This window comes from Mastigoproctus giganteus, chromosome 13 (genome assembly GCF_048544385.1).
Source record: "Mastigoproctus giganteus isolate SK-2022 chromosome 13, ASM4854438v1, whole genome shotgun sequence".
Classification (NCBI taxonomy): Eukaryota; Metazoa; Arthropoda; class Arachnida; order Uropygi; family Thelyphonidae; genus Mastigoproctus; species Mastigoproctus giganteus.
This window is the reverse complement of record NC_143587.1, coordinates 9,315,026-9,331,832: the sequence shown is the minus strand read 5'-3', so window position 1 is coordinate 9,331,832 and position 16,807 is coordinate 9,315,026. Positions and strand designations below refer to the sequence as shown.

General features: G+C 37.3%; 1 protein-coding gene across 3 annotated transcripts in view; it reads right to left on the bottom strand.

Annotated features, from left to right (window-relative positions):
- The window catches only part of trio (trio Rho guanine nucleotide exchange factor), a 996,553-nt gene that overhangs the window by 460,080 nt on the left and 519,666 nt on the right, over positions 1-16,807 (bottom strand). For all 3 annotated transcript variants that reach the window (XM_090387950.1, XM_090387951.1, XM_090387952.1), the window contains one exon: positions 9,016-9,316. In XM_090387950.1, the coding sequence (XP_090244076.1) occupies positions 9,016-9,316 (301 nt within the window). The remainder of the gene's footprint in view (positions 1-9,015; positions 9,317-16,807) is intronic.

Below are 16,807 nucleotides of genomic sequence, written 5' to 3'. Positions count from 1 at the left end.
CCAATAACCTAATTATCCATTTGATCGTAGCCATTTGAATGACTACAATCAAATGGCAGCATCTTTAAAATGGCAGCTCCAGGAAGTATGATTGCAACAATACAAGTATTTGTTTACAAATACTTGTACTATTGCAATGTTTAATTACAAATACTTGTATTGTTGCAATCATACAAGTATGATTGCAACAAAAAATATCCTTGGCTTGGAATAGGTTAGCATGTATTGTTGCAATCATACAAGTATGATTGCAACAATGCAAGTTACAATAATTTACCTCTGGCAGAAGCTGCAGCTGACATTGCTTCAGCATCACATTTTTTGTAATCAATCAGATTTACTTGGTCGAGGCACCCCCCCATGGATGTTACACATAAAACACAAAAAAAAAAACTTAACAATTTAAATTAATATTTTAGGCAAAGCAAAGACGACCACATGCTTCATTCTGTTTTTCATGTTTTTTTTTCTTTTTGTAGTAACAATTAAACAAGACTGGAGGAATTTCTAAAGTTTTCTTCAACTGAGGCTACAGATAATTGATCTCAGGCTGAGGGAGTAGGGCCCCTTCTCCAATAAATTATTCCAGGTTTAGCAGCCAGCAACGTGCAAACTGGTGAGGGAACATGCACTTCTACCAAAATGCATACATAAGTATCAGTAACAATTAAACTGCCATTTAAACTCCACTGCCATTAAAATAATGAAATAAAAGTTCTTAAAGATCCATTGTGATGAGCATCTTTCTCCAGTAAGAACTCTGGTATCTTCCTTTTTGCTATTTAAAAAAAAAGGAACAACAGACTTGAGTTATCCCATGGGGGGGAAGGCATAGCTGTCAACTTTGGACTTTTAAAAAAGCTAGAGATCAGGCATTTTTAGGCAGGGGAGGCAAACAGGAGATATTTTGGAAAAAGCAGGTTTTCTAAGATATATCAAACCAGATATTAAATTTCACTGGAATAATATAGATATAAAATATAGAATTTTGTTTGGATATTCTATTAGACATCAACTTTATGCTGATTTTGACTGTTTAAGAATGATACTGTTGCACACTTTTCCCTCTTCAGAAATGATGAGTCCAAATTTTGTTCACAACAATGACCCTGCTGCCTAGACCTGCTTGTCAGGATCATTTCCATAGCTTCACCAGAAAGAAAGTCTGAACTCAATTTTCATTTTTCTAACCTGGCTGAATAATCTCTCACACTCAGAATTGCAATCAGAAATTGCTAAATTGGCAAACATGACTTGAAATAATTTATTATATTTCAAGATTCCATTTTACATACTCTACTATTCAGCCTAAGTCCAAAAAATGAAGGGAAAATACACATCGCATCCTTTAATATAATGGATGTGCTATTTCAGATCAACTGCAATAGCATAAATGAAGTGCTGAGTTGGATATCATCATTCTTCTCTTTCTTGGCAATTCCCTTCTACTTCTTCTCTCTCTCTCTCAGAATAACTCAATTTTTTTTTGGCTGGTGCAGCATAAGCATCAGGCTTCTTTGCACCATATGGCTGATAATAATAATAATAATTTAACTTTCCAGATGTTGACAGGAATTTGTGGGTTGGTCTCACACACACACACACACACGCACACACACACACGCACACACACGCACACACACGCACACACACACACACACACACAAAGCATTTGTGGATTTCTTGGATGACTGTTTTCTACAGCAGCATATTAGAGAGGCAACAAGAGGAAGCAATACTTTTGATCTGATTTTCAACAATGATTCTTCATACATTAAGAATCTGCAGGTAAAAGATCTACTGGGTGGAATCGATCGCAATGTACAAATGTGGAATTTCATTAAAGACACAAATACTGTCAAGGATAAAGGGAAATGCATTTGCTTCCATAAGGGTAACTACAGTGGTCTTAGACATTTTTTAAATTCTGTGCAGTGAGGCAAACTGATGATGTTACCAACAGCAAAATTCTAAATGGGAAGTATTCAGGGAAGCTACTAGGCTTTTCATACCAAAGAAGAAATACTATTCAAGGCTTAGACCTAAATGAATGTCTGAGATACATGAAAGAGAAGAAATGTGTATGAGATGCATATAAATTAGCCAGTAATCAAGTCACACAGGAGGTTAAGCAAGCTAAGGCAGATTATGAGAAGTCGCCAGCAGAGCATGCAAAGAAAAACAGCAAGGACTTCAATGCTTGTATTAACAGCAGAAGGAAGCGGTTGAGTCATATTAGGCCACTTGGTGACTATGGGTTAACTGTTGATAACCCTGCTCAGGTTGCAAACAAATTAAATAGGTATTTAACATCTACATTCGCATATGAGGATTTCTTTAGGGAAGGGGATGCCAGAATTTGATGAAACTCTAATGAGGCACTCAATGAACATAAAAAAGGCACCTGGGGTAGATGGATATTATCCAATTGTATTAAGGAAGGCAGCAAAGGAGGTAAAGCAAACACTCAACCATAATTATGAGAGTATCCTGGGATTCAGAGAATGGACAGGAGATGTGTGAATGTATCCCCAATTCATAAAGGGGGATCAAAAGACAATGTAAGTATTACAGAGTCCATAAAGCTTGTGCAAGAAGCCTGTTGGCTTTATACGTAATTACTATGATACTAACAAGCTATTATGTATGTATTGTATTGTTGGTTTTTGGGAGCATTAGCAACTAAGGCCATATTGCTCCGGGATATGCGGTGGTCATTCCTTGACCTTTCCGCATCCTCCGTATTTGGTGGTGACGGGCTCGAACCCTGGTCTAATCAAGAAGCGTGTGCTGCGCACTGCTGCTCCTTCCCACCTGGCTACGGAGGCGCCTTTGGTTGGTTGGCTTTATATAGTAGTAGTAGCAGCATGTGATGCAAGAAAGCAAGAGTACGAGCTTATGCAGAATCAGCAAAAAAAAAAAAATAATCACACCATTCCATCAGAATGCCTGTCCAGTTCCTCCTTCAATTTATTTAACCTATCGATTTGCACTATGACAGATGGAAGTTTGTTCCAGCAATTAACCACCCGCTGGCTAAAGGCAAATTTCCGCACATCTATTCTACATTAGTCTTTTCTTAATTTGAATTTATGCCCCCATAGGTTCGTAATCTGAACAAGTGGAAGACTCCCATCAGAATTCAGCGTGCTCAACCCATACAAGGCCTTATACACCTCAATCAGATCACAGCACAGGTGCCTAGTCTAAGGCCACTGCAATTTCCAGAACTTAAGCCTCTCTTGGAGGATAAGAGGATCCCTTCATTCCCCTCACCAATCTTGTTGCCCTTCTCTGTACACGTTCAAGCAAATCGACATCCTTCCTAAAATGAGGCCTCCAGACCTGTACGCAGTACTCAAGGCATGGCCTGACCATTGCCTTATACAGAGGTACAATCACCTCCTTTTCCCTGCTAGCAAAATTCCTATATATCATTGACAAACCCCATGACCTGCCCTGGCAGCCTGTCTGCATTGCTCAGAAAACTTCATATCTGACTGCACAATTACTCCCAGGTCTTTTTCATTTTCTACCACCTTAAGTGTAGTACCACACAGTTGGTACGTTTCTCTGGAGTTACTTCTACCCATATGCAGTACTTTGCATTTGTCAAGGTTAAACTTCAGTTGCCACTTCTTAGCCCATCTGTTTAAATTATCTAGATCCTGTTGTAGTAGCACACTGCCATTACTGTCATTAACAACCCTGTCAACCTTTGTATCACTGCAAACTTCAACATTAAGCCTGATATACCTTCATCAATATCACTGATAAATATACAAAACAACACTGGACCCAACACCAAACCCTGTGGGACTCCACTAATAACATTAGTCCACGAAGAGCAGCACCCATTAATTACCACCCTCTGACTTCTCCCACTCAACCATTCTTTTATCAATTGTAGCAACTTACCCTTAATACCATTCTGCTCCAATTTGTACAATAGTCTTCCATGCGCAACAGTGTCGAACGCTTTCCTGAAATCCAAATATATGATATCAAAATTATTTTTTGCATCCAGTTCCTTTGTAACCACATCATAATATCCTATCAAATTTGTCAGACAAGAAATTCCCTTAACAAACCCATACTGTGTCTGAATTATTGCTGCGTCTAGATGATCCTGCAATGCATCTTTAACCAGTGACTCCATTATTTTACCCGGAACAGAAGTTAAACTAACTGGTCTGTAATTACTCGTGTCACCCTTCGATCCTCCCTCTGTGAATTGGGGATACATTTGCACATCTCCAGTCTGTGGGAACCTCCCTGAGTCCAAGGATGCTCTCATGATTATGGATAAGGGGTGTTTGCTTAGTTGCTTTGCTGCCTCCTTTAATATAACTGGATAGATCTCATTCACCCCAGGTGCCTTTCTTATGTTTAACTTCAACAATTTCTCCTCCACTTTGCACTCAGTTATTACAAAATCATTAGGCACCCTGCTGCAATTTGATAGTCTTCTGCCATTTTCAAACCTTAATAACTCCTCATGTGTGAATGTAGAGGCAAAATACTCATTCAATTTGTTTGCTATCTGAGCAGGATCATCAACAGTGGACCAATCAGATTCATCTCCTTCCTTTTAGAGTTTATATAAGTAAAGAAATCTTTGATGTTTTTCTTAGAATCTTTTGCCAAAGATTTCTCATAATCTGCCTTCAACTGCCTAACCTCCTTTGTGACCTGATTACAGACTAGCTTATATCTGCCGTAGGCTTCTGAGTCGCTTGATAATTTATATGCATCCCATGCATTTTTTTCTCTGTCACGAGTCTCATTAGTTCATTTGATAACCATTTAGACTTAAACCTTGAACAATATTTCTTAATAGGTAAGAAACTTTTAGTAGCATCCACGATTAATTCCATGAATGCTTCCCACTTAGAATTTACTGTTGGTAACATCGTCAGTTGATCCCACTGTACAGAATTTAAAAACTGTCTGAGACCACTGTACTCACCTTTACTGAAGCAAAAACACTTTCCTTTACCCCTGATGGTAATTATATCTTTAAGTAAATCCCACATCAGTACACTGTGATCACTGCCACTTAGTGGGGTTCCTTTATCTGCAAATTCGTAATACACAAATGATCACTGCTGATAACCAGACCAAGAGTATTACCCTCTCTGGTTGCCTCTCGAACATGCTGCTGCAGAAAATAATCATCCAATAAATCCAAAAAAGTCTTACTAGTGTGTGTTGTTTTTTTTTTTTTTTGTAGTTGTTGGCACATAGGCTTCTGTGGCCAGAATGCACCTCCCAAGGTTTTTGCAGTACTTTGATACAAGCCCGAGGCGGGAATCGAACCCACGACCTTTGGGTTGCCAGGCAGGTACTTTACCCTCCCGGCTAGCCCAGTCGGCAGTGTGTGAGTGACCAACCCACAAGTTCCAATCAATATCTGGGAAGTTAAAATCCCCCATTATAAGACATTCTGATTTACTAGCCCACTATTTCTCTGTACAATTGTTCATTGTACTCATTCGAGTCATTAGGCCTATAACACACTCCTACTCTTATTTTTGCTTTCGCAGTGCTTATGTCACACCAAACTGACTCAACAGTGCACTGTTCATCTATATCAACTGGATGCACTTCTTTTGATTTTATGTTTTTCTTAATTAACAGCATAACATCTCCTCCCTTCCTATCCTGTCTATCCTTTCTGTACACATTGTACTCCCGAAATTCCAGTTTTGCATTCCTTATATCTGTGTGACACCACGTCTCTGCTATCCCAACAATATCTGCCTTTGATGTCTTGACCAGCACTTCAAATTCATCAAATTTATTTACTATACTTCTAGCACTGGTATACATATAAGTATACATGCACCTATTCTTATTCTTAGTTACCCTAGCACATCCCATATACCCACCTGTTTCACGATGACTACCATCAGTCCCTGAAACCCCCAGCACTCCTCGCTCCAGGTCGCTATTTATTCTATTAGAAGTTGTGCAAGAATCACCTTTACCTCTGAATGGCAAAAGTTTATTTTCAGTCAGAGAGTAACTGCAGAACATATTTCTACCTGAAAGTGTGGAAGGGTAGTTTGGATAAATCTAATGAAGGATTAGATAATTAGAAGGGATGGACAAATGAAGTAGGTATGGTTTTTTTTTTTTTTTTGGTTTTTTTTAATATTATTATTTTTTTTTTTTTGGTTGGCTTATGGTGTGTAAGTTTGATTCCTTGAATAATATTGTACAAGGAAGCAAACTTATTTTGTACACAATTTTGTGACATCATGACAATATTCTTTATATTTTATGAATAAAACTCTAATGGTGTTTGCATGCCTGCCTCTGTAGCATGTGTTCCCAAATTTTTAGACATGTGGAGCCCCACATCAGAAAGAAAAAAGATTCCGGAGCCTTAATAAAAAAAACATACACTAAAATGAAGCGTTTTGGTTCAAGGTTACATGTACCAAGCATTCATGCATTCTTTACACATATAACATTCACAAATACAGTCCAAGGTCACTCAGAAAAGGCTAAATTTACTTTTTACTTTTATGCACAGTGCCTTCTGATTCCTTATAGTTTTAGAAAAAAATATTAACATTCTAAAATTTCCTCGCAAAGCCCCAGATAACTATGGTGGAACCCAAGGGTTCCATGGAGCATAGTTTGAAAAACTATGCTCTAGAGGTAACTCTCCAGGAGGCATGCAGGTCATCAAGTTATAAAACCTCACCGTTTTTACTCTGCCAACTAGCGGGTGGAGGTGCCCCCGTGCATTTTTACATTAAGAACAATAAAAATGCCCCCCAACCCCCGGTTACATTCGATTTAATGGACTTTCAGCATTAACGGATACCCCTTCTCCCCTATTAGTCCGTTAAATCGAGGGTTTACTTATGGAAAAATTTGGCAAACTTCAAGGAATTGCTCTTGACATTTCTAAAGCTTTTGATTGCGTTTGCATAAAGGTCTTCTATACAATCTCTCATCTTATGGGTTGCTGATTGTTTCTTATAACTGGGTATCTGGGTTTTCTCTGACTGCTCACTATAAGTGATGACAGATAGAGCTCTGTCTTCCACCTTCTCCATTAATGCTGGTATTCCTCAAAGTTCAGTTCTTTCACCCACACATTAATGATATGTGGGAGAAATACTTTTATACATTAATGATGTTCTTCCACTGACTGGAAATCTTATTCTTAGTTTTGCTAATGACAGCACACTGCATTCTTACTCCCAGTCAGAAATATTGTCCTGAACAAACAGCCCCAACTAACTCATAGCTTCTTGAATCCATTCAAAAGAGGACAATCAGGTCAATTAATGATGCATCTCTTACAATGTCACTCTGCTCTGTCTCATAGACATTCAGTTTCTGATGCTTGTCTTTTCTGTATGGTCACTGTACTTCTGATCTCGCATTTGTAATTCCTCCAATCTCTTCCAAACCAATCTGACACATGCTGCAATAAGTCAGTATTTATTTACTGTTATACTCCAAACTCACAGAACCAACTTTTCTATTTCTGTTTTCTGGAACAACCTTACTTTATGCATATTTCCCAAAAATTATAATTTCACGTCTAATCACAACAGGCATGCTTTGTCTTCTCAGCCTTCCACCAATCCATGCCACTAGGTACTAAAGGCATAAAAGCATTAAAAAAAAAAAAACAACAACAACAAAAAAAAAAAAAAAAACACTTAGGAATCTCTGCAACAAAGCACATATATATATATATATCCTTTTTGCACTTTTTTATACTCATTGGATTCAAATTACAGACACACCATTTGAAATTTCATCAAAATTGGACCATTAGAAATCCAGAAATTATACAGCATACATGTAAAAATAAAACAAAAAAGTAAGGTAAAGAGTAGAAATATAATTTCCTATTTTTTTAGGCAAGTTACCATACATGCATAAAGCACTTATTGTCTTCACCATATCCATCCATCTGTCCATCCAGCCATCCACAGGTACTTACTTGACTCCTGGTAGATGCATTTTCATAACATTTTATAGAAAGATATTGGCTGTTTTTAGAAAGATTTGTTTTAAGGCCATCCCAAGTTTCATTAAAATCAGACCAACAGACCAATCACAATCCAGCAATTATTATTTTTTGACTGTCCATCCACATGCAATAACTCTTCTCCCAGTGGATGAATTTTCATGAAATTGTCCATTTAGCTCTTTTAAAAAAATTGTGGAGACTCCCAAATTTCACTGAAATAGAACCAATAAAAAGATGGCAATTGTTATTTCTTTGTCCATCTGTCTACACATAACTGGACTCTCTCTGTGGATACATTTTCATGAAATTGTATATTTGGTTCTTCTAGAATGATTTCTTGATTTTTCCATTTGATTAAAAATTGGGCCAATAGAAATCTGGAAATTATTATTTCTTTTGTCATACATATCACACAGGCTATCCATATACAGCATATTGAAACTGGGGTACTGGATATTATATTTGTTGTCATGTGCTGATCAGAGGAACGAATGGGAAATGTGGTGGATTCGTAGAAAATTATGTTCTCGGTTTACATATAAGTCTTTATTTTCGCTCTCCTATTTTTTGTTATAAATCATGAATTATTCCTATTTGCTAATGTGCCTGAAATGTAATGAAGTACGTGGACGAACTAACTTGTTTCTAATTTATTTTTCACTGGTCCTAGTTATATATTTTTGAAAATTGATATACAGAGGTAAGTTCTTTATAAAAATATGAAAAACAGGAGAATTTGGGCAGACTAAACTGTTCAAAAAGGGAGCTAATAAGAAACTATATTTAAATCACTAACTGAGTTTTGTGAATAGTGAAGATCCTTCTTCCCTCAAGAAATCTTTAAATCTAATGTAATATCTGAAAAAACCACATTTCTTTTTCATAAGTTGATGATCAACTTAAATAAACACACTAAAACATTTATTTAAACATTGACAATAAAAAATAGTTTTTGCCCACTTGTAAAAAAGTTATAATTCAGTAAACCATAAATAAATTAAAAAATTTACCTTTCACTTTTGCTTCTGGACCTCTGAGTTTAGTTTCTCCATGAGATGTGTAATACTGAACGCACCTAGCAGCATACTTCAAAAATGTTTCTGCAGTTCTCCGAGCCAAGGTGCATGCTTTGAGGAAAGCTTCCTTTTGCTCCTGATGTTTTGTTAATAACTGAGAGACTAAGGCTACCTTATCCAAGTTATCCTGATCTGATGATTCTGTGCCAGTTCCTCCAGGTGTTCCACTTCCTCCCCCACACCAATCCTCATCCCTCCGATATTCTCGCTCAAGGCTATCAAGTACTGAACACACCTGAAGTGAAAAAAATAAGATTGGCCTCCACTTACATAATTAATTTCAGTATTAGTTTATTATATAAGTATTGTATTTGTTTGAAGCAGAATGATTTTTAAATGTTGATGGAGTGCATCAACATTTGGAAAACAGGTACATTTTTAAAAAGAGTGCATGGAAGTTGAAAAATTAAAAACCAAAAGAAAATACACCTACAAATATTTTGTCAGCTGATCATGTACTGGCATACTAATCAATTTAAGGAAAATAATTGTTTTAAATAGATCTCTCATATTGAGATATTTAAAACTCTCAGAAGTGTTTGTACTGAGGGTTGCTCTATTAATAACAATACAGTTGAGAACTGACGCTGCTTCAATTTTTGGATAGAGGACATTTTTGGTTATTACATTGCTTCCATAAATAAATAAATGCTTCCACCTGAGGGTTTTAAGGTATAATTCTGTAAATACGTGTACTATTATTGTTACACAATAGTACAAATTAGTCATAGGTTTTATGCAACTTTTTCATTCTAGAACATATTTTAATAATGTACTTATATGTCTTTATGAGTGTGTGTGTGCGCGCGCGTGCGCGTGCTCACACACACACACACACACACACACACACAAATAACTCATGGGGGAACTCTACTCCTTGCACCTGAGATCAGCTATCTTTAGGCCCAACTAGAGAGGTTAAGACTCAAGAATTCCTATAATATACAATGGATTCTGGATCCAGAATTTTCAAAATAAGTGAAAAGTGGCAGAACCACTAAACCATCACAGAAAACTATAAATCAGTCAAAAAGGAAGAGAGGCAAACTAAGACAGGGAGCAAACCTAGAACTCTGCTAAGCAGACTTTTGTATTTCCTAAAAATTATCAGCTTTTGCTATTCATTTCTTAAAAAAATTAGTAGTTCAGTTATTACTTGTGTTTATTTGATACACTAGATATAACTGTTTCTTACCATTCCAGCTGTCCATCCCACAAATTGCTTATCTAGTTCTTCCTTGAATTTATTCAAACTAATAACCTCTGTAATGCCAGATGGGAGCTTGTTGTTTGTTTCAACAATCAACTACTTGCTGGCTGAAGGAAAACTTCTGTGCGTCTATTCTGCAACCAACATTCCTCAATTTGAATTTATTTCCCCTCAAAGTGGGTAATCTGAGAAAAATATTTTGTCAGCAGATCATGTACTGATCATGTACTAATCAAAGGAATCCATCAGCATTGAGCTTTTCAATACCTACAAGGTCTTAAACACCTCAATCAGATCTCATTGCAGGTGCATAGTCTCCAGGTGCTGCAATTTGAAAAATTAAGCCTTTCCGGGTAAGGGCTTGAAATGGTTTCAGAATGCTCAATGCTGATGGGATTCTTCCTCTTACTCAGAATAATCATCTGAGAAAAGACAGTTGTAGGATAGATGTGCAGAAATTTGCCTTTAGCCAGAGGGTGGTTTATTGCTGAAACAAACTTCCATCTTTCATTGTAGAAATTGATAACTTAAATAGATTCAAGGCAAAACTAGGCAAACATTTGGAGCGAGTGGATGGCTAAAATGAGAAGGTGTTTTTTTTTTTTTTTTTTTTTTTGGCTGATGCCATATAAGCTTCCGTTCTTGCATCATGAGCCTTTACTAAAGCTAATGCTAAAGCTTCAGACTTCCTTGCCCATATGACTAATAATAATAATAAAGCAGATTAAGAGACAACTTTGGGTAAGAATGCATAGAAGAGTAGAAATTAATTCTTTACTTAGGTTATCACTAGAAGAAAAATGCAAATGAGGAACCACACTGACTGGCCCAATAAATATGAATGGTATTCTACTGATGATACTATTCATATTACTCATATTTTGCATCTGCATTCACACATGAAGCGACATTTAGAAATGGGAACACCAAAAGTATACCAAATTTTAACTGGTAGATAAGATTGTTGTGATAACTAAAAAGAAAATGCAAACAGAACTACTGAAGGTAAAAGTAAATAAGCACCTGGGGTTAGTAATAGAGGCATGTGATGCAAGAATATCTAGCATCAGCCAAAAAAAAAAAAAAAAAAACACAACCATTCCCCTAAAAGTTTGTCCAGTTCCTCCTTGAATTTATTTCAGCTATCAACTTCCATAAAGACAGATGGAAATTTGTTCCAGCAATTAACCACTCGATGGCTAAAGGCAAATTTCCGCACATCTATTCTACAACTGCCTTTCCTCAATTTGAATTTATGCCCCCTTAGTTTCGTAATCTGAGCAAGTGGAAGAATCCCATTACAATTCAGCGTTCTCAACCCATTCAAGGCTTTATACACCTCAATCAGATCACCTTGCCGGTGGCTAGTCTCCAGCCACTGCAATTTGCAGAACTTAAACCTCTCTTGGTAAGCGGATCCCTTAATTCCCCTAACAAATTTTGTTGCCCCTCTCTGTATACACCCAAGGAAATCAACATCCTTCCTAAAATGAGGCCTTCAGACCTGTACGCAGTACTCAAGGCGTGGCCTGACCATCGCCTTATACAAAGAGATAATCACCTCCTCTTCCCTGCTAGCAAAATTCCTGTATATCATTGACAAAACCCCATAACCTGCTCTTGCAGCTGGTCTACATTGCTCAGAAAACTTCATATCTGACGGCACAATTACTCCCAGGTCTTTTTCATTTTCTACCACCCTAAGTGTAGTACCACATAGTTCGTACGCTCCTCTGGGGTTACTACTACCCATATACAGTACTTTGCATTTGTCAATGTTAAACTTCAGTTGCCACTTCTCAGCCCTTCTGCCCAAATGTTCTAGATCCTGTTGCAGTAACGCACTGTTATTACTGTCATTAACAATCCTGCCGACATTCGTGTCATCTGCAAACTTCGACTATAAGTCTAATATACCTTCATCAATATCACTGATAAATATACTAAACAACAGTAGAACCAACACAGAACCTTGTGGGACTCCACTAATAACATTAGTCCACGAAGAGCAGTGTCCATTGATTACCACCTTCTGCCTTCTCCCACTCAACCACCCTTTTATCCATTGTAGCAACTTACCTTTAATACCATTCTGTTCCAATTTTTTCAGTAGTCTTCCATGTGCAACGGTGTCAAAAGCTTTACTGAAATCCAAGTACAGTCGATTCCAGTTATTTGGGACTAGTGCATTTTGCCTGATTAAACGGATGCCCCAATTATCTGAAGTTTCAGGTAAATAGTTAAAAATACAATGGACCACCTCCTTTAAATCAAGTTACGAAGGACTCACCATAGTAAAGTACCGTTCACTATACGATGTGTAGTAAGAGCCAGTCATTGTGATCAAGTTTGTAAATTAGCTGACACAAGTAATTATAGACCTGTGAGTTTAACTTCTGTTCCCGGAAAATTAATGGAGGCACTGGTGAAAGAAGCACTGCAGGATCATCTAGACAAGACTTCAGTTATAGCTAGGACACAGCATGGTTTTGTTAAGGGGAAGTCTTGCCTGACCAATTTGATTGGATACTATGATGCAGTCACAAAAGAACTGGATGCAGGGAATAACTTTGATATTATATACTTGGATCTTAGAAAGGCTTTTGATACTGTTGCACATGGAAGACTGCTGCACAAATTGGAGCAGTGTGGCATTGGAGGCAAGTTGCTGCTATGGATAAAGGGGTGGTTGAGGGGGAGAAGACAGAGAGTGGTAATCAATGGACACTGCTCATCGTGGACTAATGTTATTAGTGGAGTCCCTCAGGGTTCAGTATTGGGGCCTTTATTGTTTTCTGTATTTATAAATGATACTGATGATGGTATATCAGGCTTAATGTCCAAGTTTGCAGACGATACGAAGGTTGGCAGGGTTGTCAAGGACACTACTGACACTATGCTGCTGCAACAGGATTTGGAAAGGTTGAGCAGATGGGCTGAGAGGTGGCAAATGAAGTTTAACATTGACAAATGTAAAGTACTACATATGGGAAACAGCAACCCCAGAGCAACGTATCAACTCTGTGGTACTACACTGACAGTGGTAGAGAATGAAAGGGACCTGGGGGTGGTGGTGCAGGCAGATATGAAGTTCTCTGAGCAGTGCAGACGAGCTGCAAGAGTAGCTCATGGTGTATTGTCAATGATATATAGGAATTTTTCTAGCAGGGATAAGGAGGTGATTATTCCCTTGTATAAGGCAATGGTCAGGCCACACCTAGAGTACTGTATACAGGCCTGGAGGCCTCATTTCAGGAAGGATGTAGAGCTGCTGGAACGAGTACAGAGAAGGGCAACTAGATTGGTGAATGGGACAAAGGGGTTCTCTTACGAAGAAAGGCTTAAGTTTTGCAAATTACAGTGTCTGGAAACTAGGCACCAGCGGGGTGATCTGACAGAGGTGTACAAAGCCTTGAATGGTTTGAGCATGCTCAATGCTGATGGGATTCTTCCTCTAGCTCAGAAAAATCACCTGAGAGGGCATAAATTCAAATTGAGGAAAGACAGATGTAGGATAGATGTGCGGAAATTTGCCTTTAGCCAGCGGGTGGTTGGTAGGTGGAACAGACTTCCATCCCTTGTCGTGGAAGTTGATAGCCTAAATAAGTTTAAGGCTCAGCTGGACAGGTATTTCGAACGAACAGAGGGGTGAAGTGGAAGTGGTTATTTTTATTTATTTATGTTACTTAATTTTTTTTTTTTTTTTTTTTGGCTGATGCTGCATAAGCTTGCTTTCTTGCATCAAATGCCTCTACTAATGCTAATGCTAAAAAAATCAAGTTACGAAGGACTCACCATAGTAAAGTACCGTTCACTATACGATGTGTAGTAAGAGCCAGTCATTGTGATCAAGTTTGTAAATTAGCATTAGTATAGGCATACGATGGAAGAAAGCAAGCTTATGCATTTCTAGCATCAGCCAAAAAAAAAAAAAAACCCACCCATTTCATCCCTCCATTCATTCCAGATGTCTGTCCAGGCTCAGCCTTAAATTTATTTAAGCTAGTAGCTTCCACAACAAAAGATGGAAGCCTGCTCCACCAATCAACTACCTGCTGACAAAAGGCAAATTTCCGCACATCTGTTCTATAACTATCTTTCCTCAATTTGAAACAGTGCCACCTCAGGTTCTTAGTCTGAGCAAGACGAAGAATCTCATCAGCATTCAGATTGCTCAACCCATTCAAGGCCTTATACACCTCAATCAGATCACCTCGAAGGTGCCTACTCTCCAGGCACTGCAATTTCCAGAACTTAAGCCTTTCTTGGTTAGAGCATCCCTTGTTCCCCTCAACAATCTTGTTGCCCTTCTTTTTACTCGTTCTAGAAACTCTACATCATTCTTAAAATGAGGTCCAGAAATGTACACAGTACTCAGCTTCCAGAAATGTACAAGTGATGGTAGATGATGTCTGTCTTCTAATTTCTTGATTAATGCTGGTTTTCCAGAATGAAAACCTTCTTTAAACCTCTCTTTTATTCTTGAATATTAATGACCTTCTTCCATTTGTTTGAAATCCTGTCCATAATTTTGCTGATGATAACAAACTGCATTCTAACTTCTAGTTTGAGAAACCTTGCCATGCACAACAGCTTCAACTTCTCGAATACCCACTATTAATTGATTAAATGCTGATCTCCAAGTAATTCTCCAGTGGGACAAAGACAACTTAGTTAATTTCAATCCTTCTAAAATTCAGTCCTGTCTTATATCTTGCAAAAAGACTCTTCTACTCCTATGCTTATCTTCAACAGCATTCAGATTTCTAGGCAAGATTACATATCTTTATTAGAGATTACCTTGACTTCTAATCTCTTTTGCCTAATCATGTCACAAATATTCCTTCCTCTGTATCTAAAATCTGGTTTTCTCTTTCACTCTCGGCATTACTTTTCTTTCAAACAGCTGCTCACTCTGTACAAATCTGCACTACTATGGTATGCTATTCCCACATCTGGGGTGTTGCCCCTCATAACCTCTCTCTCTCTCTCTCTCTCTCTCTCTCTCTCTCTCTCTCTCTCTCTCTCTAAACTCGATTCAAAAGAAGAGCAGTTAAGTTAATTAATGATCCATTTCTTAAAAAATCTCTTTCTCTCATAGACGTTTTGTTTCTGCTAAATGCCTTTTCTATAAATACTTTCACAGTCTAATGTCAAGAAGTATCTTGTTTCATTTTCTCAACCTTCCACCTAGGCACACGGTTGGTTGGTTGGTTGGTTGGTTGGTTTGGATTTTTATGGTGCAAAAACAACTATGGTTATAATGCGCCACGTCACCCTATGCACAATAGTAGATACTACAGGTTCTAACACCTTTCGTGTTTGGTATTTTCATAAAAAATATAAATAAAATAAAATTCCATCTGATATTGTGGAATTCGGTTTTGATAAATTCAGGTGGAATTAGATAAATTATTAGAGGGATTGGAAAGATGAGGTAAGCAGTTTTTTTGGCTGATATATAAGTTTGCTTGCTCACAACCTTTGTTATTAAGAATACTAAATACAGTTAAGGATTAATGGTATTTACATGCTACGTATAGTAATAGTAATATTATTTGCCATATAGTGCAAGGAAGCCACAGGCTTTTACTGCATAGGTAAAAAAAAAAAAAAATCCAACCAGTAAATAAGAAAACGCAAATGATATGCTTCCCTTCAAACACAGATAAGTACCTAGTAGACCTCTGAATTTATTCGAACTGGGCGACTTAACAACAGGGGTATGCTACACCATTCCTGCGGAGTCTGACAGTTCACTATTTTGTTTTGCTGCACACGATCCACAGCTGTTGTTAATGCATGCACAAGGCTATAAATCTCCATAATTGCTAGAACAAACTCCATCTGTCATTGTGGAAGTTGATAGGTTAAATAAATTTAAGGAGGAACTGGACAAACATTTAGAGGGAATGGTTGTATGAATTTTTTTTCTTTTTTTTTTTTTTGGCTGATGCTAAATAAGCTTATACTCTTGCTTTCTTGCATCATATGCCATGATTACTATTACTATAATATAATAAGGACTTGTTATCATATATCTTGTTTAAGTTGATAAAGAGGCTCATCGCCTTGAAAGCTACTTTATGCTTATTTTATCAGCATGAAGTAGTTTTCAATCAGTTATTTTATCAGTTTTATTCTCTTTATATTAATAGTTTATCTTTTATTTTTTGTATATTTACTGGCTGTATTTAATTTCAGTTTTAATTTGTACACAGTGCATTTATATTTTATATTATCTGTCAGAGTTCATGTACTTAATTTATTTTTAATAAACTCTACTTATTTTGAGTGTCTCATCAGTGGAAGCAATATTTATTTCCTTATGAGTATGCATGTTCCCAATGCACAAGGCCTTTTGCTAATGTTTAGTAAAATACATACCGACACCCATCCTCACTTGGCACTTTTGTAATCCTCTACTTCAATGAAGAACTGAGATGTAGAATAACATAATTCACAATCAAGAGCCTTTATAAGACCTCCTTGATGTGATACTGTATATTTCTAGAC